The following is a 22,876-nucleotide window of genomic DNA, read 5'->3' as shown; positions in this document are numbered from 1 at the left end:
TGGGTGCCGTGTGCCCAGTGCCTCAGAGCTGGGCTTTGGGTTGGGGAAGGGGTGCTGTGAGCTCACGCAGGGCTGAGGGGCTCATCTACGGGCACCGTTACTGAAGTCACTTACGCCGCCCGGGGACCCATAGAAGCCTTCAAGTTGTGGAGGCGGATCCTGTTCCCTCACGCTGGGATGCTTGTTGGGCGCTTCTGTTCCCCATCTCCCATCCCTGGGCAGGCACCCCAAGTGGCAGGCAGCTAGCTGGGACCCGGGCTGATTCAGACCCCCGTCTGTGTCCACCAGGGCCTGCACTGAACTTGTGAGCTTTGTGGGCACAGGCATGTCCCAGGCCAGGAAGACAGAGGGCTCCAGCCCAGAGGAGGCCGCTGTCCTCAGCCCCGCACCAGCTTGCCGGCTTTCTCAGGAGGACATCGGAGAGGCCAACTCCAAGCTGTCCCTGGCATGGAACCTGAGGGCTCTCCCGAGATCTGGCAGCAGGAAGAGGGTCTGGGAGGGAAAAACCCGGGGAAATGCCAGCTCCAAGGCTGGTGGCACTGCAGAGATTGGCCTGGAGGGCTCCATGCCTGTGGCTGGGAGCCAGAGCCCCGAGTGCCTAGCTGACCCCAGGCCCCCCGGGCAGTTGCCTGCAGAGCCCGCCGGGCGGCAGGCCCAGGCCTGCAGGAAGCTCTGTGTTGCTCTGTGTGACTTCTTAGCTGAACGATGTGTTTGTTGCAAACCTGCGGTTCCCCAAAAAGCCCTGCCGAGCAGGGAGAGGCCTGCAGGAGTGGAGAAGGCGAGTGGCTCTCGCAGTGGAGGGCTGGGGTCTCCAGAGTGTGACAGAAGAACCCCCACACTGAGCAGGGACAAGTCCCTTCGAAAGGGTCCGGCCCTTAAGAGGGCCAGAAGGAGCTGCAGGACTGGTCGGACCCGTCCCAAGAGGAATGAAGGAGCTGGTAGCCTCTTACAGCTTGATGCCAGCCCGAGTGGGAATAGTCCCCAGTCAGAGGGGCACAGCCTACATGGTGCTGACCTGGCATTCCTGGGAGGTACCTGCAGCCCTTTTTATCCTGCGGGCGTGGGGTCCAGGTCTGGGGATGCCAGGGGATGTCAGACAGGGTGTGCCCCAGGACCTGAAATGTGGGAGCAGTCACCCTCTGTAGGGGCCCAGACCCCATCAGGCAGCCTCTCTGGGCGTGCCGATGTCCTAATGTCCCAAGGGGACAGGGCACTGCCACCAGCCACCCAGGCTCCTCCACTGAGCTCTGCCCTGGGCTTGGGTGAGTCAGGGCAGCCTTCAGAGGAGCGAGGAGGAGCTGAGCTGAGGGCGGGGGCTGCCGGCGACCACGGCCCTGTCACTGCCCAGGACTCGGAGCAGCAGACGGGCAGCGCCGAATTGGTGCCCTGCACTGGGCTCAGGCAAGAGCTGGTCCCCCTTGTAAGCACCTGTTCTGCAGAGCCTCCTGGCAGCCTCAGCTGTCCCCTGGAGCCTGGAGCCAGCACAGCCTGCTCAGGCCCATTCATGGGGCCAAGAAAATCCAAGCTGAGGAGGGGGCTGGAGCCCGGTACCCAAGAGCAGGATGCAGACAGAAGGCCAGCTGACTCCGGCCAGCGCGAGCAAGAGGAATCCGGCACAGGAAGCTGGTCCACCCCGGTGAGTTGAGGGTGAGCACGGCCTGGGAGCACTGAGGCTTCTTTCTCAACACTGTCTTGGTGTTTGCGCATTTCAGCCAGATGGGCTCTAAATGAACATGACTTCCCATACCCAACTAACATCAGCTGGGCAAACTGAGGCCCCAAGGTAGAAAAGAAGAAAATAAACTGCTGAATTTTTGCAAGGGGTTATTACTGTTAAGTTTTATGGAGATTTCATTATCCTTTTATTTAAAAAAAAGTTTTTTTAAATTTGCGGTGGAGACGCAAAGACAGAGATTCCCTCTGCTCACTGACCCCGCCCCCCATATGGCCACAACAGTGGGAGTTGAGCCGGGCAGGAAGGTGGAGTGGAAGGCAGAGCTGGGACTCAAACCCAGGGACTGAGACAGGGTGCGGGAGTCCAAGGGACGTCTGATGTGCTGTGCCAAATTCCTGGCCCTCCTCATCCTTTGGAGTTGGAAGGTCCCGGGTTCACATTTTGACTTTGTCTGCTTCCTAGCCGAATGATGCCGGGCTGTTGTTTCATTTCTCCATGTTTCCTCATCTGTAAATAGGACATGCTAATTTCAGGTTAATGGAGTTGTTTTGAGTGCAATTACAGTATAAAATAATGTGCTTACCACCGTGGAAGGTACAAGGTGAATTGCTTGCTTCATGTTAAATTTGCGTATTCTTAGTGTTAGTAAAAAAAAAAAGTTCTGTTATTTTAGTGCAGCAGTCGAAGTGGGTGATTATTTTTTTCCACCATGTGCATTCCCATGAATTTTTGAAGACCCCTCTCCACCCTTTGCTAGTAGCTGAGATGCAATAACCAAAAGGCAGAAATGAGGTGACACAACTTGTTTGCTGTGTGTCATTGTCGTTGTGCGGTTGAGATTTTAGCACGTCTGGCTGTCTCTTCTGTGCTTCGTGTTTTGCTTTCATCTCCACATCGAGCCCAGAGCACCCAGAATGCGTTAGTTTTACAGAGAGAAGGAAAGACAGAGAAAGATCTTTCGTCCACTGGTTCATTTCCCAAGTGGCCACAATGACCAGAGCTGAGCCGATCCAAAACCAGGCACCAGGAGCTTCCTCCAGGTCTCCCACACAGGGGTAGGGTCCCAAGGCTTTGGGCCGTCCTCGACTGCTTTCCCAGGCCACAGGCAGGGAGCTGGAAGGGAAATGGAACAGCTGGGACACAAACCGATGCCCATATGGAATGCTAGCACGTGCAAGGAGAGGACTTTAGCTACTAGGCTGTTGCACCGGGCCCCTACTTAGACCATTGTTTCCTGCCTCCTCCGGCTCATTAGCAGGTAACTGGGTAGGAAGTGCAGCAGCCAGGACTTGAACTGGTGCTAATATGGGATATCAACACTGAAGATGCCAGCTTAACCCACAGTGCCATAGCATCACCCCCACTGATCTTTTAGAAATAATAAATATAAACAAAAACAAAAAATAGAATTAATAAATGTTTGTCATAGAAAATGAAGAAGGAGGGCCTGGCTCGGTAGCCTAGTGGCTAAAGCGCTTGCTTTGCACGTGCTGGAATCCCATATGGGCACGGGTTCTAACCCTGGCGGCCTCGCTTCCCATCCAGTTCCCTGCTTGTAGCCTGGGAAAGCAAAGACGACCCAAAGCCTTGGGACCCTGCACCTGTGAGGGAGAGCCAGAGGAGGCTCCTGGCTTCGGATTGGCTCAGCTCTGGCTGGTGCGGCCGCTTAAGGAGTGAATCATTCGACAGAAGATCTTCCTCTCTGTCTCTCCTCCTCTGTATATCTAACTTTCCAATGGAAACAATAAACAAACAAACAAGCAATTCTTAAGAAAAATGAAGGAGTAAAACTGCTACAATATCCCCCTCAGAGCTAACTCCTGTGGGCTTTGTGGTGCGCCTGCTGTCTTCCAGGTTTGTCCTACCTGCATCTTCGTTCAGCTACAGCTGGAGTCAGATGTATCAAGTGTTGTGCTTTCCATCATTAGTACTTAGAAAGATTGCAAGATTTACTAGCACAGAGTGAGGAAATTTCCCTTTGAACATGTTACTCAGAGTCCCCATTAGATTTTCCCCTCCAGATGTCTGCAACATCTGGGGCTGGGCCAGGCTGAAGTCAGGAGCCAGGAACTCCATCCGGGTTTCCCACAGGGATACAGAGACCCAGCACTTGACCCGTAGTCTGCCGCCTCCCAGGGTATGCACTAGCAGGAAGCTGGACTGGAGAACGGTGCTGGGACTGGAGCCAGGCACTCCAGCATGAGCTGCAGGGGTCCCAGGCAGCATGCTGACCACTGTGCCGCACACTAGCCTCAGGAATGCCCTTGCAGGGCCGTCCAGTCTCATTGACCCCTGTTGGGAGCAAGCGGCTCTCCACTCCCTGGGCAAGCAGAAGCTCCCAAGTGTCCTGTTATCATGGGACTAGCCCTTTGTTTGCAGAGCTGTCCGGGTTCGTACACACTGTGCTGCCCAGTTTGAGCTGTTCCCGAACCCTGCATCATAGCTGTTGGAGGCTGGATTTATCACAGCCCCAGGCACTGTCAGGATGCGAGGATGGGCCAGGACTTCCTTTTCTCATTCCCAACCACACTGTGAGCACGGCCCGGCAGCCACAGCCAGCTCATTGGCCCTCAGACCTGGCTGGCTTTGGCACTGATTGAATGACCTAGGTGAGAGCCTTCACCTTTCCCCAGCTAATTCCTTTATCTGCAAATGTGGGTGTTGAAAGCGTCCGGCTCCTGGGCGGGTGACGAAGACAAGGTGATGTGCCTCTGGCATTTGACACGGTGCCTGCTCCCAGGCGAGGCTGCATGTGATTGACACAGTCCTGGCCTGTGTGAGCAGCTCTGGGATGTGCAGCCTCAAGCGTCGGCTTCTGCAGCTGCAGACAGTTCATGTGTGCCTGATGCCTGGCCTTGGGATTGCCCGGGTTGGCAACATTGTTGGAATGCCATAGCGGAGCCAGGACCCCCGCCTGGCTTGGCTAGAGGCAGCCCATGGTTGCTTCCTCCTCCAGGCCCCAGCCTTGACTCTGCGGGCACAGCCCATCATCCCACAGCTTCCCAAACAACCCGTTGCCATAGCAGCAGGTGCCAGCTGCAGAAGAATTGAGTAAGGCTAGGCTGTGACAGGGACGGATGGGAAGCTGAAGCCGGGGCTGAGAGGGGTGTAGGCAGGCACGGGCATGGTGCTCGGCTGATTGGCAGCTCCTTTATGCCCTTGCACCTTGCCTTGGTGTAGCCTGACCCACGTCAGGGGAGCCAGGTAGCTTCAAGGTCAGGCTCTGCCTCTCTTACTCCAGGGCAGCTTTGAATAAGAACCGTCATCTTTCTGCTTCCCCTATGAAGCAGGGAGCATCTGCTGGGCCCAGCATCCCATGGGAGGGAGCTGGCTGTGCTCTGCCTGGAGGGGTGTGGGCAGGCATGGGGTGCCATTGTCTTGTCTGCCATGAGCCCCCCAGGGTCCTGGGAAGCCCAGGATTGCTCTTTGGATGGAACAGCAGGGAATGTGAGGAAGGCAGCTCAGCCCCAAGTCTGCCCAGCACAGCTAGGGTAGGGATGACACACAGCTGGGTTGGCCAGACTCAGACCCTCGGCTGGGAGGGAGGCTGCCTACAGCTGCCCAGCACCCATAGGTGTGGGGCAGGAGAGGTCTTAGGGTCAGGTGGGCGGCTGGGAACAGCTCTTCTTATTCAAGTGTGAACACGCTCCAGGCGCTTTCCCAGTGTCTTCTCTGATTGCCAGGTAGTGTGAGTGAGTCCGTGTTACTGATTAAGAACGCTGGGGTTGGTGAACTGTGAGACACACCCGCGGGTGCACAGCTAGTAAGGTAGAGTCAAGCTTTGCATCCTGGCCTGTACGATAGCAAAGTCTGTGCTCCGACCTGCTGAACAAAGAAGGGGGCTCCTCCAGGGTCCAACAGTCTAGGAGGGGGAACTGAGGAGCCTGGCAATGGAAAGGCAAACTGTAGCCCAGCAGATTACAGACGCCCAGATTGGGGTAGGGAAGAGTGGAGGAGGACGCCCCTGCTGTGCTGGGTCCAGGCTTGGGAAGTTGGTGTTTAAGGGGAAGAGAGTGCGGAAAGTGGTGCCAGGCAGCAGGTAGAGCATGCGCAGGGGCAGAGGTACTGAGACAGAGGGAGGGGCAACTTGGCCTGATCCGGAAGTGGGACAACAGAGCTTGAAAGGAAGTGGAGAAGCTGCTGTGTGGTCAGGTGTCCTGAGGAGGCCAGAAGCCGCATCACAGCATCTTTAGCAGAGAGAGCACACTGTGCCCCAGGCACTTTTGTAAGCATCTGGATCGACAACCATGATCCCTGCATTAGCGCTACGAGATAGATCGTGGCCTTCTCCCCACTTTGCTGGTGAGGAAACTGAGGCACACGCAGACCCTGAGTGTTGGCAGCAAGTGTCCCAGCTGTGAATATGCCACTGTTTGTCTGTCTGTTGACTCCACATGGACATTTGGAATATTTTTTTCGTTGCTCCATGTGGTACCTGTATGAACAGTTTTGCACATGTATTTTGGGGGGACATTTAACAATGTCTCTAGGGAGCATCTGTGAATGGGATTGCTGGGTTGGGGACACATACATCTTCAAGTTAAATAGTGCTACAGGGCTAGCCTCTGATGCCGACATGCCCTATGGGTTCATGCCCCGCTGCTGCACCTGCAGTCCAGTTGCTACTAATATAACTGGAAAGACAGTTGAGGATGGCACAGGTGCGTGAGCCCATGCCACTTACACGGGAGACCCAGATGAAATCCTGTGCCCCTGACTTTGGCTTGGCCCTGGCCCAACCCCAGCCATTGCAGTCCTGTGGGAAGTAAACCAGCAGATGGAAGATCTCTCTGGGTCTCTCACTCTCTCAAATAAATGATTTTTTAAACAAAAATTTTTTTAAATGCCAGAAGTTTTCTGAAGTCATTGGGCTAGTTTATACTCCCACCAACAGTATATAAATATTCTTTCAGACTTGACTTTTTGCCAAAGTGCAGATATGCTACGATGCCTGCATATTGTTTTGATTTTTGTGTTTTTTTAAGATTTATTTATTTTTATTGCAAAGTCAAATATACACAGAGGAGGAGAGACAGAAAGAAAGATCTTCTGTCTGATGATTCACTCCCCAAGTGGCCGCAACAGCTGGAGCTGCGCTGATCCGAAGCCAGGAGCTCTTCCAGGTCTCCCAAGGCTTTGGGTCATGCTCGACTGTTTCCCCAGGCCATAAGCAGGGAGCTGGATGGGAAGTGGGGCCTCAGGTACTAGAATCGGCATCCATATGGGATCCCAGCATGTTCAAGGAGAGAACTTTAACCACTGGGCTACCACATTGGGCCCTTGATTTTTGTTTTCTTGCTAATACGGAGAAACTTTTTGTATGTTGGCCAGTTCTGTTACATCTTTGTTGCTATTTTTCTTTTGGTGTTGGATTTCTAGGGGTTCTTGGTGTCTTCTGGATACTGCTCTGCCACAGAGTCTTGTTGTACAAATCTCTTGTCCCAAAGGGTGGCTTGTCGTTTTGCTTTTCTTATAGTGTCACGGTAAGCAGAAAACTTGATCTTATTAGGGTGTCATGAATCATTTCAAACAACACGTTCTGGTGACAGTAAGTATTGTGTGGCTATTGTGACCATCCAACTTCACAACTTTTCCATCATCCTGAATGGAAACTCTAGACATACTAAATAATAGTCCTTCCCACCCCCTTCCCAGCCCTTGAAGCTGCTGTTAGATTTTTTTTGTCCCAAGGATGGGGGACTGTTGTTCTAAGCTCCTCATACAAGTGGAGTCTCATGGTAATTGTCCTTTGGTAGCTATTTTTTTTTCAAGATTTATTTATTTTTACTGGAAAGGCAGATATACAGAGAGAAATAGAGACAGAGAGAAAGATCTTCCATCCGCTGGTTCACTCACTAAGTGGCTGCAATGGCTGGAGCTGAGCCAGTCAAGCCAGGAGCCTGGAGGTCTTCTAGGTCTTCCAGGCGAGTGCAGGGTCCCAAGGCTTTGGGTCATGCTTGACTGTTTTCCCATGCCACAAACAGGGAGCTGGATGAGAATCGGGTCTGCCAGGATTAGAACCGGTACCCATATGGCACCCACTAGGCTACCACGCAGGGCCTGGGTAGCTGGTTTGTTCTGCTCAGTGTGTCATGTGTCTCCTTGCCGTCAGAGGATGAACTCTGTGGTGTGTCTAGCCTGTGCTGTGTTTGTTCATCTGCCCATGGAGAGTTTGCATGTTTTCCCTGGTGAGAACACGGCATGTGAGTAGCACCTGTCCAGTGGTTCAAACTTTGGTCTCGATCCCAGAAGTGCTCCAGCATTCCTTGCACTCAAATGCCCAGTTTAGCAGCGATCTCATGTATCCTCTATGTTTTGTAAATGCTTTTAAAGAAGTCCTTTCCTATGTCAAGGAGCCGAAGATGCTCACGTGGGTTGTGTTGTCTATACCCTCAGTTCTACAATCTGCCCAAGGTTTTTGTTTGCTTGTTTGGTTAGTTTTGGATAATGTAAGTAAGGAGCCCATGTCGTTTGTGTGGATGTTCAGTTGTCCCAACACTGTTTCCCAAAAAGCCTGTCCCTCCTTCCTATCTGCTGTGCCAGCTCTGTCCCAGAACAAGGCAGATGTGTGACATCGCTGCTGCTGCCTGCTCACAGCTTGTTCCAGTCTTCTTTCCCTTCGCTGACGTTGCAGGAGCTTAGGAGCTGTGGCGATCGGGCTCCTGGCTTCGCAGGCAGAAGCATCTTCCCTGTCACGCTGCCCTACCTTGCACGAAGCATCCAGTCAACTGGTCAGTTTTGATGCACACCTGTTGGGTGGTTGACTGAAGGTCTATCAAGCCTATGAACTAGTTACTGACAGCTCACACACGTGCCTCTATTCATGCTGAGCTTGGAAAAAGTTTCAGTACAGCTTTTTTTTTTTTAAAGATTTATTTATTTTATTACAAAGTCAAATATACAGGGAGGAGGAGAGACAGGAAGATCTTCCGTCCCATGATTCACTCCCCAAGTGAGCGCAACGGCCGGTGCCATGCCGATCTGAAGCCAGGAACCAGGAACCTCCTCCGGGTCTCCCACGCGGGTACAGGGTCCCAATGCAATGGGCTGTCCTTGACTGCTTTCTCAGGCCACAAGCAGGGAGCTGGATGGGAAGTGGAGCTGCCGGGATTAGAACCGACGCCCATATGGGATCCCGGGGCGTTCAAGGCGAGGACTTTAGCTTCTAGGCCACGCCGCCGGGCCCTTCAGTGCAGCTTTACATTGTTTCCCTAAAAAAATTTTTTTTTTTCCAAAAAAAGTAATAAAAAATGTACTTGGAGGGTGGGGGAGGGGAGAACATTCTGGTTTGCTCCCCACATGCCTGAAGGAGCTGAGGCTGAGCAAGGGCGGGAGACGAGAGCTGCTGCTGGATCTGTCTCCTTGAGGGTGCAGCAAACTTGGTTACTTGAGCCATCGCTGCTGCCTCCAGGGTCAGCCTTAGCAGGGAGCTGGAGAGAGGAACTGGAGCTGCGAATTGAACCCATGCATTGTAACGCGACGTGTCCTGCCCTCTAAAGTGAATATCCACTTCCTCCCTAATAATCACGAATGTCTTTCCAGATTTATTCTTGCTTTTTAAGAGTTTCTTTTTAAAAAAAAAAAAACACATTTATTTATTTGCAAGTCTAGTTACAAAGAGTGGGAGAAATCGTCCAGCCAATGGTTCACGCCTCAAATGGCTGCAACAGCCAGGGTTGGGCCAGGTGGAAGCCAGGAGCCCAGAACTTCATCTGGATTTCCCACAAGGGTGGTAGGGGCTCACACGCATGAGCCATCTTCCACTGCTTTCTCAGGCATGTGATGGAAAGTAGAGCAGCTGGCACTTGAATCAGTGCCAATAAAGGATGCTGGCATTGCAGGCAGCAACTTAACCTGCTCTAGCGTGATATCATCCCCATAGATTTATTCCAAAATGTTATACTTGTATCCTGTTTCACATAATGTGTTTCGTATCTGGAATATTATGGAAAATCTCCAGTATGCATAAAGGTAAACTGACCTGGAAGCAGAGACTGGCTCTTGACTTGGTCGCCTTTGCCAGTTTTGCAAGTAATTTGTTTTGTGTATTGACACAGGCTGAGGAGATGTTACAATGGCAGAGTTGAGTTGCTGGGATAGAGACCAGATAGCTGCTGTCAGAAATAAATGAAGCCAGACACTGGTTCCAGTGGTATGGACAGATTCGAATCAGTAATAACTATTGCAATAGGGAAAGCCTTCGGGCATGAGCCGAGCCCAACTGTGGTTTGTGCAGAAGGAGCCCGCGTTTGACCGGAGGAATGAAGGAGCGCAGGAGATGCAGGGAAGTGGAAAATTACAAAGGGTTAGTTAGCGACGATGGGATCCCGCCACATTTGTCAGCTCCCTGGCAGTTTTCAAAGTGAAGAGCCTCTTCTCCGGGGCGGACTAGGGGCTGGGGCCCTGTCCTCAGGGGTTGGCCAGACTAAGCAGTAGCCCTGGGGCACCCTCAGGTTTCTGCAGCAGATACTTGAAGCAGAGTTGTCTTATTAGTGTGTGGCCTGACGAGCTTAGAAACTGTGCGATCTCATGGCTGGCAGGTGTGGCCTGCCTGAGATAGGGGCTCCCAGGAGCCTAGTCAAATGGCGGGTCCAGAAAAGCAGCTTTGTCACCGCGAGCCCCCAGTGCTTCCCCTTGCACGTTCCTACGAGGCACTGTGGTCCCCTAAGTGAATTCCCGGACACGCAACCCCTAGTCCCAGGCCCCATGGGTCGTCTCACCTAAAAGGTAGCGCGAAGTCCATTAGTCACCAAGTTTCAACGTCCAAATTTCCAATATGCTCATAAAAATAATTTGTTTTATAGTTTGTCACTTTATTTTAAAAGGCTTGCTTATTGTATTTGAACGGCGAAATTACAGAGAGGAAGAAACAGAAAGAGATCGTGCATCTGCTGGGTCACTTCCCAGGTGTGCCAGAATGGCTGGAGCTGTGCCTATCTGAAACCAGGAGCCAGGAGCTCCTGCTGGGTCTCCCACATGGGTATGAGAACCCAAGCACTTGAACTAGTCTCTGCTGCCCTCCCAGGCACATGAACAGGGAGCTGGATTGGAAGTGGAGCAGCCGAGATTTGAACCAGTGTCTACATGGGATGCCAGTGCCACAGGCAGCAGCTTAAGGTGTTATGCCACTGCACAGGCCTCAGCCTGTCTGAGTTGGGATCCAAGTAAGGGCCACACTTTAGTGGTTTGATAGGCATTTTTAAGTCTCTTGAAGTTCTCCCTCCGTATGTCTTGTGGGGTTTTTTTTTTTTGCAATACTTCCTGGGAAAAAATGTAATTATTGGAAAGATGATGGGGTATGGGAAAGAAGAGAGATCACCCATTGGTTGTTCACTCCCTAATTGCTCACATCAGTTGGGGCTGGAACAGGCCAAAGCTAGGAGCCAGAAACTCAATCCAGGTCCCCCGCGTGTGTGGTAGGTAGCGACCCAAGTACCTGAGCTGTCATTTGTTGCCTCCCAGGATGTATTAACGGTTGGAAGCTGGGCCACTACTCAAACCCGGGAACTGGGACACCAAGATGCGCTGTTGCACCAAACACCAGCCCCATGCTATTTTCTTCCACCTGCCCTCCATTTCCTGGCTCTTCTGGCTAAGAGGGCTGCTGTGGCACAGAAGTGGTGGCAGTGGGGAACCTCTCCTCATTCTGTGATGTGAAGGAACTATGAGTGAGTGTGGTGTTTGCAGGGTCTGCATAGGTGCTCTAAGACAGGTGTAGGAAGCTCCGGACTAGTCCTGGTTTGCTGATTACAGTGAGGTGCCTGGTAAGGATGTTTTTCTCAATGACCCCCTGTGTCTGTATGGTAGGGGACCGGTGAACTTACATCGTGGAGTGATGCTGTGAGCAAACCCTGTGGTATTGACACAGGAAACTGCCTCACGGTGGGATCTTCAGACCATTGCTGTCATTGCTAATGCATGACCTGTCCTGAGCGTGTGCATTGCATCCAACATTTTTTCTCCACTTTCCCAGATAATAATGTGAAAATCATTGCCCTCTCATTCGTTAGTGTAGTACATTGAAAGTTATTTCTTTTTCATGTTAAACCAATTTTGCCTTCCTGGAACAAACCCAAGCTGCAAGTATTAGATCCCTTTTTATGTTGTTGTAATTCCTTTTGGCAATATTTTGTTTGGGATTTGTGTGTTTCAGCTAATGAGTTAACTGGCCTGAACTGATTTGTTCTCATTCTCCCCTCTAGCATCCAGACTGTGCTAGCCTCAAAGAAGGCTAGCAGGTGGCAGTCACTTAGCATAGCTGTCATGATGCCACTTCGGACACCTGCAGCACGTGTTGGAGTGCCTGGGTTTGAATGCTGGCTGTGCTGCCGATCTCAGCTTCCTGCTAGTACACACCTTGGGAACTAGGAGGTGGTGGCTTGAGTGACTAGGTCTCGACTAGGCATCCATTGGGACTCACATTGAGTTCTGGGCACTTGGCATGTGAGGGACAGAGCCAGTGGAAGATCTCTGTCTCTGTACCTCTCTCTGTCTCTGCATTTTCTTTCAAATAAAAATGAGATAAATTTCAAATAAAATAAAAATAAATAAACATGGAAAGGAAAGAAGGGTTAGCAGAAACGCTTTCTTTTTGTTTTTAAAAATTTGAATAAGATCGGAATGATGATTTGGGGACATTTTGGTACAAAATGGAATGCGAAGGCTGGCCGTGAACAAGCTGAATTGGTGTTTTCTTTAGGGAAGATGTTTGCTTCTCTGTTGATTCCATTTATGCTATGATTACAGGGTTGGATTTTTTCCCCCTAGAGTCTATTTTGGTAAGTTGGATTATTCTAGCTATGTGTCTGTTTCAGAATTTTTAAATTTCTTGGCGTTTTGGCAAGAAGTGTTGAACAGTGTCCTCTTACCTTGTTCACGTCTGTTCACGCGTTCCAGGCATTACACCTTTGCTCTTCTTCATCAGCCAGACCAGAGATCTGTCAGTTTTTGCTGTTTTCAGAGAGCCAATTTCTGGTTTTGGCGATCATCTGTGTTTATGTATTTGTACATTCAATAGATCTGTCTTTCAATGTATTCCTTTATAACATATTAAAAAGGATGCCTAATTTATACATTTTTTCCCTATAATCAAATCATTTTTATCATTTAGTCTCAGTATTTTATGTTTTTTGAAAAGCTTATTTATCTGATAGACAGTGATAGAGTGGAGGCATCTTCTGTCACCTTGGTTCACTCCCTGAATGCCTGCAGTAGCCAGCACTGGGTCAGGCTAACCCGGCAGGCTGGCACTGCGTCTCAGTCTCTGACCTGTGCGGCCAGCACTCAGCCCTGAGAGCCGTCACTGCTGCCTCCATCAGGCACTCTGAGATGACATGTCGGCTTGCCCAGCAGAACTTAACTAACTGCACCACAGCGCCCTCCCTGTTGCTTTAAAATTCATGATTTTCTTTGACTTCTGTGTTATTTAAAGAACATTCCGTAATTTCCAAGCATTTGAAAAGTTTTGTGTGTGTGTGTGTGTTACTGCTTTCTTTATTTCTTCTTCTTTTTTTATTTATGCATTTCTTTTTATTGGGAAAGCAGATTTACAGAGAAAGATCTTTCATCCACTGGTACACTCCCCAAATGGCTGCAATAATGGGACCTGAGCCAATCAGAAGCCAGGAGCCAGAAGCCTCATTGGGGTCTCCAATATAGTTTCAGGGGCTCAAGGTTTTGGACCACCCTCTACTGCTTTCCCAGGCAATAAACAGGGAGCTGGATAGGGAATGGAGCAGCCGGGACACGAACTGGTGTCCATATGTGATGCCGGCACTTGAAGCGGGAGGATTAACCGGTTGAGTCAATGCACCAGCCCTGGGAATGTGATCTTTATGAGGGCGTCTCACTACTGTGCATCTGTTGGACCTTGGGATTTGGTTAGTCCACATTGAGATGTCCTGTAAGTGTAATGTACACACTGGATTTCAAAGACTTAGTATTCCCTGCCAGGTTACAATCTCAGTAACTTTATATGGATTACCTGTTCAAAGATTGTATTTTTGACCTATTGAATTGAATAATGTAGAATTATTTTCGTTTGTTATTTTTACCTTTTTTCTGCTATGGCTACCAGAAAATGTAAACGAATGCTGTGATTATTATTATTCCTGTTGGGCAGTACTGACCTAAAGCATGGGAGTCTTTTGAAGTTTGTTGTTAATTGCTGTATTGTCCAGGCTATGGTCAGTTTTCATGCGTCCCTCATGTGTACTTAAAAACAATACATATGTTTAAGACTGGAGTTGTGGCATAGTGGGTTTAGATGTGGTTTACAAACACAACTTTCCTTATCGACACCCTGGTTTGAATTGTGGCTGCTCTGCTTTCCATCCAGCAGTTGGGAGAGCACTGAAGAGTACCCCAACTCTTTGGGCCCCTGCCACCCATGTGGGAGACCTGGATGGAATTCCTGGCTCCTGGCTCTGGCGTGGCCTAGTGCTGGCTGTTGTGGCCATTTAGAGAGTGAAGCGGCAGAAGAAAGAGCTCTCCCTCTTTGTCTCTCCCTCTCTCTCAGTTGCTCTGCCTTTCAAATAAATTTTATTTATTTATTTATCTTTTATTGTATTGTTGTTGACAATCTTTACATAGTTAATTGCGGTTAAAAAAAAAAAGGTTCAGGGAGTATAGGGAAGTGGGTAGTACTATTATGTCCATATTGTTTCCATAATGTATCTGAGGTAAAGGGGGATATTGAGGGAGAAGCCCCACCCAGTTTCCCGCCCACCCCAAGTCCCGGATGTGGGGCATGCTCTGAGATATGTGCTCGAGTGGTGTTAATAGTTCTGCAGTTATGAATCGCTGCCAGTTTCGCTCGATGAGGTCGTCCACTGATTGATATGGTCCATCATAAAGTCTCCGTTTGCCCCATATTTCGCTGCCAACATATAGCTGAGATGAATGATTGTCCTGTTCTGTCTTCTGTCTTTTCTCAAATAAATTTTAAAATCTCATATCTGGGCCCGGCGGCGTGGCCTAGCGGCTAAAGTCCTCGCCTTGAAAGCCCCGGGATCCCATATGGGCGCCAGTTCTAATCCCGGCAGCTCCACTTCCCATCCAGCTCCCTGCTTGTGGCCTGGGAAAGCAGTCGAGGACGGCCCAATGCATTGGGACACTGCACCCGCGTGGGAGACCTGGAAGAGGTTCCTGGTTCCCGGCTTTGGATCGGTGCGGACCGGCCCATTGCGCTCACTTGGGGAGTGAATCATCGGACGGAAGATCTTCCTCTCTGTCTGTCCTCCTCTCTGTATATCCGGCTTTCCAATAATAATAAAATCTTTAAAAAAAAATCTCATATCTATGTAGAAAGAACATATCCTCTAGTTATTGTAATCAATCTTCTGGAGTCAGACAAGCTTATGAATCGGTCAAGTTTGTTAAGTGTTTTCATTAATTATTTTCTGTTTTTGATGATTAGTTTGCCAGTCTGACTTATCAATAGCCACAGATATGCATAAACATTTGCAGCAATGATCTTTTTTCTTGTAGTTCTACCGATTTTTTGATGTATTTTGAAGTTATTAGATGCTTATAAGTTTAGATTAGATACAAGTTTAGTAAAACTGTGTGTTTAGCGCTTCTAATTATTTTCAGCTTCTGTCTGATTTGACAGTTATATAGCTTCAGAACTAATTTTGGTTGGAATTTGCCTGTCTACATATTTCCTATTTTATTATTTTGAAAGTTTTTGCATCTTATGTTTTAGAAAGGAATGTTACCAATACCCTATAATTACATTCTCTGTTGTGAGGGTCTGGTTGTTTTTGTATGTATCTGAAGTTTGCTTACATTTGTTGTAACTTCTGATTTATTTGTGCTATGTTTACTATTTATTTTCTTGCATCGCTCTACTTTTCCCCACGTATTATCTGGTTATGATTATTTTTTACCCCCTTTTTGTTTCTCTAATAATTCAGACATTTTCTGTGCCTGAGGTAAACAAGTATATAGTTATATGTTAATAATATAACTAAGTCATACGTTTATATAGTTCTGGGTGGTTCCCTTAGAAACTGTGCAGGAATACCTAGCTTGTCAAAATATAAAGGTAATTACAAGCTTTGTCTTTGCAGATGATACAGGATTTTGGTACCCTCTAATTCTGATCACACACACAATTTGTGCGCTGTTGTTAGACAGTGAATGGGTCCTATCTGTTTGTTCTTAATCACACAAGTTGCATACTGTTACCGTAGTTTCCTGTGGAGATTGTTTAGACTGAACAACACATTTCTCATTGTCTTTGCTCAGAATTTCTCCTCGCGCCTCAGTTTTCTAGCTGAGATAATTTTTCTTTCTTACTACCTCAAGCTCATCTTTTAGTGCTTTTGTTTATTGAATGCAGCAAAATTGTCAAGAAAAACAACTCTTTGTTTTCTCCACAATATCTTTATTTCATCCCCATTTAAAAGAAAATACTTTGGGCCTACAATGGACAGCTTTTTAAAAGCACATCAAAAATATTCTGGCATGTTTTACTTTTTGTGTTTGCCACGGAGAGAAGGCTATTTGTCTAATTGCCGTCCCTTGATGGATAGATGGCCTTTCATGGGGTGGCCTAGAGCCCTGGTGTAGCCCCTGGATTAACCTTACCTGTACTTAGTCCCTAGCTATTTGGTTAGGTGGCATAGTGTGAGCTGGAATGCTGCACTGTGCCTCAGTTTCCTCTTCTGTAACATGAGTGTAATCCTGGTCCCAACGCCTGCCTCCTGGGGTTGTGGTGAGAATGAACTGAACGGCCCCAGCGGGAGCAGCCCTCTTCCCGTGCTCTGAGCCTTAGCTGTTGTTTTCTCTCATTTCCTTAGCATCAGTGTTGATGAAGCTAGGTGTGAGTTTCCTTTCATTTATCCTGTTGGAAATTCACCAAGATTTTCACATCTGTGAATTGCTGTCTTTGATCAGTTCTGGAAATTTCTTAATCATGAGTTCCTCAGATACTGCCTCTGCCCCATTCTCTGGCCTCCGTCCTTCTGGAACTTGAGTTGACAGATGAGTCCTTGCCACACTGTCCTTGTGCTGTGAATCATCTCGAAATTTCTTGAAATCTGTCTTCAATGCACTCACTTGTCTAGGCTCTAATAGTTATTAAACCTACAATTTGAGTTTTTCATGTTAGTTATTCCAATATTTGTAAATTTCCAGAAGTTGTATCTGATTCCCAACCAGATCTGCCAGTTTTATTGCCTTTGCCCTTCACACGTGTGCTGGGCCTCTTTGCTTAGTAAGTGTGTTGCCCAAATGCTTTGGATTCTGCTCAGCCAAGTCCAACGACTGAAGTCTTGGCTGCCTAGCCTGAGGGTCCCTGCGACCAGGGCCAGTCCCGAGGCTGTACACTGGAACATTCCTGCTCCCTCCTCCACAATACCCTCTGTGTTCAGTTTTCCTCCCTGCTCCTCAATTACTGCTGTTTGAAGATGTATTTGGAAGGCAGAATGACAGAGGGAAAGTGGAAGAAAAAGCAAAAGGGAGAGCCACATTTCCATTTTCTGATTAATTCCCCAAATAGTGGCAATAGCTGAGGTTAGGCCAGGCCAAAGCCAGGAGCCAGTAACTCCTGCTGTGCTCTCTGTGGGTGTCAGGGGCTCAGTTCTGGAGTCAGCTGCTCTGCCATCTCCCATGTGCGTGAAGAGGAAGCTGAGTCAGCAGCAGACAACAGGGGTGGTTGTCAGGGAACCCACATGGTGGTGCAGTGTGTTAAGCCACCTCTTACATTGCCAGCCTCCCATATCAGAGCTCTGGTCTGAGTAAGGGTTGTTCCATTTCTGACCCAGTTTTCTGTTAATGTACTCGAAGGCAGCAGAAAGATGGCCCAAGTGGAGGCCTGGATGGAGTTCCAAGCACTTGAATTCAGTTCTGCCCAGTTCTGTTTGTTGCAGCCATTTGGGAAGTGAACCAGGTGTCTCCTCGTTCTCTCTCTCTCTCTCTCTCTCTCTCTCTCTCTCTCTCTCTCTCTGTGTGTGTCCCTCTGTGTTGCTCTGCCTTTCAAATAAATAAATGAACAGAAAAATAAAGTTTAAAAAGAAGCAGGGAGGGCGGGAGGCTGAGTAGGGCTTGGTCCAAGGACTGTGATATGGGAGGTGGTGGGGCTTTCAAGCGGGACATGGCACCCGTCCCTTGGTTTACTTCATACCCCTGGTTCATAAATGTGCACGCAAAAAGGAAGGTGTCCTTTGCAACACCCAGTCCCTCCCTGCCCTAGGGCGGGTGGTTAGGTCCCTACAGCTTCTTCCTAACATATTTCATGTGCATTCAAGCAAACACAAATTTAAAAATTCATTTTCTCTGTCACACAAATTGTAACACACTACACACATTGTTCTGAACTCGTTTTTTAATAAAAAGATATGTTCCTCATTATAAAAGAAATACATGCTCATTCTGAAGAACAAATACCCATGTGTCTACAAGCAGAAAAGTACAAGTTCCCCTGGAATGTCATTCCCCAGAGGAAGTCTCCATCATATATCTATAAATATGTATTTACATAAATGGGCTTATGCAACACACCCCGCTTCCTAACCTATTTTTTTCTCCTCTTCTCCCAATGATACGCCATGAAGCATGGGTTTTCCCGAGTCCCCACACTGCCTAGCCGTCAAGGGCCTGGGCTTTGAGGTCCATAGAAGTAGGTTCTGATGCTAAGTCGGCTCTGCAGGTTCCCAGCCGTGGGACCGTGCAAGGCTCCCTCAGTTTCCTTACCTGGAACTGGGTGTAGTTGTTGTGAGGCTTCAACCAGATTCTGTGTGATGTGTGGAAGCCCCCAGGATGGCCATTTTTATCCTGATTCCTTTACCCTTTGGAGTGATCTCACACAAGGTGTCCCGAGCGCTGTCACCATTTGTTAGCCATCTCTCTTGGATGGACGTTGGCTCTGCCCCAACTTCTGCGCGTGAAATGCCAGTGAGCAACCATCACTGTCCCTCACAGGAAGTGTGACTTCTCTGTGCGCTGAGGGAGGTGGAGGAACTGATCCTAATCTCAGGTCCTCTTTCTCTCCAAGGACAAAGAAGAAAGGCCCCATGGAGTGAAGCTTGTATGTTACCTAGTAGGTTTGCGCCTTTGCTTACTGCCCCTTTTCGTCCCCCTCCTTGGGTGTGATGGGGAGAGAGGGATTCCCCCACCATGGAGCTGCCCTGGTGCCCCGACCCACTGGGTTGCAGGGCATCCCCTGGTCACAGCTCCCCCGTGATGATGAAACCCAGACTTCTAGTCCCCTTCCCTGCTCAACCTTAGAACCAAGATGTTTCATTCCAGAACCTGCCTTCTAAACTGTTCCCTGTGGTTTACAGTAAATAAATCACCACACACTTAGAGTGTGGTAAAGGTTGGAAGGAAGCAAGAAGCTGGGAAGCGGGAGGGACAATCTTACTACAACTCCTCCCCCTCTGTCAGTCTTGGAAGGCTCTGCCTGAACTCCAAGCTCCCTGGCAGCCATAGCAGAAAAACATGGGAGTTGGGTAGACCCTGTAGCTCAGAAGAAGACCAAAATGAGCCCCAGGCCTTGCAATCGGTCATGAAGGGATTTCTCTCCAGGAAGTCCGAGGGAGCCTTATGGAGCGAGTAGCGGCTGCCTCAGGGGAGGGACACAGAGTGAGCCCATTATCTCCAGAAGAGCTGTGATGTGGGGCATCCCCCATCAGGAGGTTGAGGAAGGGGGCTTCCAGTTGCCTCTGGCTGTGGCTGGGATTGGAGATGGATGTGAAAGTGTGGGCAGCAGACAGACAGCTCTGCTGATCCCCGCTGTGTGTCAGGCCTGGCCCCTTGTCCTGGTGGTGCCTGCAGCCCAGAGTGGGGTGAGGAGGTTGAAGCAGAAGGGCTCAGTCTGAAGGGCTCATCTCTCCTGCAGCTGGGGTCTGGGCCAGTGGTCCATCTCCTGGGTGCTACCAGCCACCGCCCGACAGGGGGCCAGCCGATGCCCAAGCTGGAGGCTCTGAAGGATTTGACAGAGGTCATCTCAGGCCCATCCACAAAGAGGCACAGAAGGAAGAAAGAGCCCCTGGTTGAGGGCCCTACGGAGTGCCAGGTTCAAAACAACTGGGGTCTCTGGGTCTTGCTGGATGGGGTCCCCTCACCTCTGATGCATAGAGGCACCCCTGAGGCTCTGAGAGAGGCCATGGTTTGCTCACCATCACACAGCAGGACAGCCAGACACGGGCTAGCCTCTACCTCATGGGCTAGCCTGGGCTCTGGTCCTCTGGGTCCTGCCCCTCTAGACTTCAGAGTTTTACCAGAGGGTGGGATCAGCCAGCCTATCCTAGCACACCGAGCTCTGCTGGCATCTCCTGGAACTCCTGGACTCTGGTGGCCTATGCAACCTAGCCCATTTTCCACACACACACACACAAAAAAGCCACATTTTGCCCCTGGAAAGCCCAGCTGTCTAGACGTGACAGCGGCTACCCATACCCTGTGATCCCCTCATGCTGGTGGGGGTGGGGGTGAGGCAGTGACTACGGAAGCAGTGTCTCCTGGGCCAGAGGTTCCTCACCTCTCCCCACAGTGTGGCCCGGTGGAGGCTGAGGCAGAGGAAGCCCTACCCAGGAGGACAGAGGTCTCAGGCAAAGGTTGGTGGACATGGTTCTGACTTCCTGGCTTCTGGCTTCCTGGCTCCTGGCTCCACCCTCCTGGGGTTCCTCTCCCCATCACCCATCAGCCTGTGGTCCTTGCCCAAAGAATTGGAGCTGCTGGCTGCCTGAGCTTGCGGTGGGGGGAACAGGTCTCTAAGAATAGGACCCCCTCCTTGTCTACCTGACCCTCAGCCTCAAACTGCTCTGTACCCCACCACCCTGGGCACTTCCTCCCGGAGCCCAGACTCTGTCTCTCCACAGTCCAGCTCCAGTCCCTGCAGCAGAGGTCAACGCTGGACCCAGCAGTCCAAGGCACCGTGGTCCGTGCCATCCATGAGGCGCTGAGGAGTCGGTAAGACCGAGCTTGCAGAGTCCCTGAGCACAAACTGGAGACAGAGCCTTGGAGCTGGCTGCTAGGCTTGCTTTGCCACCGCAGATGTGGTGTTGGGCCAGCCCTGGGCTTCTCCAGGCCTTGCTGCTGCACCTGCGAGTGGAGAGCGGCAGGTGCTTCCTCCCCAGGTTGGGCAAAAACTAACAGGCTCCTGGCAACAGAGACCAGCAGGTGCCCAGGTGGCCCCCCTGGGGCCAGGTGCACTACTAATCCAATGGGCTCAGTGACTATGGCCCTGCCATTGTCCCCCAGCCTCCCCGAGTTGCCCGACCTGGCGCTGAGTGAGGAGGCAGTAGAGGCCATCGCTACCAGCATTGAGGCTGCCCTCCTGGACCTGACACAAGGCACCAATGGCCGTTACAAGAGCAAGTACCGCAGCCTGCTCTTCAACCTGCGTGACCCCAGGAACCCAGTGAGCATGGCCAGGCCCTTGTTGGAGGCCTTCCTGTGGATGCTGGGTGCTAGGGTGGGGCTAATCAGAAGAGGTGGTGTATCTTGGGTTCCCACCCCTGCAGGACCTGTTCCTCAAAATAATTCAAGGCGAAGTCACCCCCCATGACCTGGTGCGGATGACCTCCATCCAGCTGGCCCCTCAGGAGCTGTCCCGCTGGCGGGACCAGGAGGAGAAGAGGGTGAGCAGGGCAGCACAGGGGACAGACAGGATCAAAGGAATAGGAGACAGAGAGGGCAGGGAGAGGAGTCAGAGGCTTAGGGAGTGCCTTCTGGAGAAAAGTAGGAAGAGGCTGAAATGGAAAGGCTTGGGGTCAGGGGATTGGGGAAGATGGGGTGTCTACAAGAAGGCGGCAGATCAGGTGCTGTGTGGACCTGGGGACGGGTGACAGCTGGGATCTGGAGTCCAAGGTGATCAGCACTGGGGCTCCCTCTCTTTCCATCCCAGCCTTAGAAGGCCCAGGAGAGACTGGGGCTCTTCCTGTGGCCACAGACTCAGGCAAGGCTGGCCTTGGCAGCTGAATCCCCACATGCCCTGGATCCGTAGGCCTCTCCCTGTCTGGAAACTGCTGGGGTGGGGCAGGCAGGTGCAACATTGAGCAGGCTCTGGCAAGGGCTTGCCCACTGCTGGGCATCCTGGTGAGAGAAAGTGGGATGGGTGCAGGGGAGATGGGCGCCAGCGTGGAGGCCACTGCTATCCACTGGGTGTATCCATCCATTCTTCACTGACCTTTTGTCCCTGCCTAGTCCGTTGGTGGCCAGGGAGTAAGACCTATTATGTGATTAGAGGGTGGCATAAGGAGTGGAATCAAGATAGCATGCAAATACGGGCCTTTGTTCAACAATTGGGAATCCAGATGACAATAGTGGAGCCTTAAAACAATCATCCTGGCCTGCCAGGAATTGCTGGAAAGGGGAGACAGGTGGCTTTGAAGAGGCAGTCTAGGCAGGAGGACGTTGGTCAATGATAAGAATCCCAGCTGGCATTTATTGGATGCCACGCATCAGGCTGCATCCTCCTTGTGTGCTGTGTAGCACAGGTCCTCAATTGGTCCTAGCTGCGACTCAGGTCAGGGAGGTGCTGGCCCGAGGTTACCTGTGAGCCTTTGCTAGCCACCCCATTGGGTCTCTGAGCCTGGTATACCTTTCCCCTCCTCACATGTTCCTCAGGGCAGAAGGTGAGGCCCAGCCAGAGGCAGAAGTGCTTGGTCCAGGAGAGCTTCCTGGAAGGGGATGTGAATTAGCAAGTACATGCATGGACTATGAGTAGACAGGGCCAAGGGTTGTAAGATTGGCAGAATCATGGAAAGGCATGGCTGGAGGGAGAGCCACAGGAGAGAGGAGTTTGGGGAAGAAAGTGGACAGCTGAGCGTGTGGTGTCCCAGACCTCAGCCTGCTGTGCCTGGGCTGCTCCCGCCTCTGCAGGTCCTGGAGGTCATTGAACAGCACCAACAGGAGCTATGTGGACTTCCGGCCTCCAAGTTGACCCACAAGGGTGAAGTCGAGATCCCGCGAGATGACGATCAGACGCTGACCCTGGAGGATCTGGTGGTAAGGGGAGACAGAGCTGGAACTAGCAAACTCCGTGCCCAGGGACCCTGCCCCTCCTCTGGCCAGCCACGCAGCCTCCTGCAGGTCCCTAACATGTGGCACTAAGTCAAGTCCCCCCAACCACAGTTGCCTCCAGCTACAGCCATTGGCCAGGACTCAGGCTGCAAAGCAGAGGGGCCACATTGGTCCAAGTAGTGAGCTTTCCAAGGTGGGGAACAGAGGCCTTGCAGTGGACCTGTTTAG

General features: G+C 50.6%; 1 protein-coding gene across 3 annotated transcripts in view; it reads left to right on the top strand.

Moving 5' to 3' along the window:
• The first annotated feature begins 276 nt into the window (after positions 1-276).
• Positions 277-22,876, top strand: part of SPOCD1 (SPOC domain containing 1) — a 28,382-nt gene continuing 5,782 nt past the window's right edge. The window contains exons 1-8 of one of the 3 annotated variants that reach the window (XM_058660822.1): positions 277-1,636; positions 18,675-18,719; positions 19,521-19,697; positions 20,175-20,238; positions 20,503-20,593; positions 20,885-21,044; positions 21,148-21,264; positions 22,508-22,633. In XM_058660822.1, the coding sequence (XP_058516805.1) occupies positions 326-1,636; positions 18,675-18,719; positions 19,521-19,697; positions 20,175-20,238; positions 20,503-20,593; positions 20,885-21,044; positions 21,148-21,264; positions 22,508-22,633 (2,091 nt within the window). In that variant the 5' untranslated portion in view covers positions 277-325. Of the gene's footprint in view, positions 1,637-18,674; positions 18,720-19,333; positions 19,698-20,174; positions 20,239-20,502; positions 20,594-20,884; positions 21,045-21,147; positions 21,265-22,507; positions 22,634-22,876 lie in introns of those variants that run through there. The other 2 variants (XM_058660824.1, XM_058660825.1) reach the window with 2 other exon arrangements.

The sequence above is a fragment of the Ochotona princeps genome, chromosome 2 (genome assembly GCF_030435755.1).
Source record: "Ochotona princeps isolate mOchPri1 chromosome 2, mOchPri1.hap1, whole genome shotgun sequence".
NCBI lineage: Eukaryota > Metazoa > Chordata > Mammalia > Lagomorpha > Ochotonidae > Ochotona > Ochotona princeps.
Note: the sequence above shows the minus strand (reverse complement) of the source record. Positions and strands in the feature narration are given on the sequence as shown.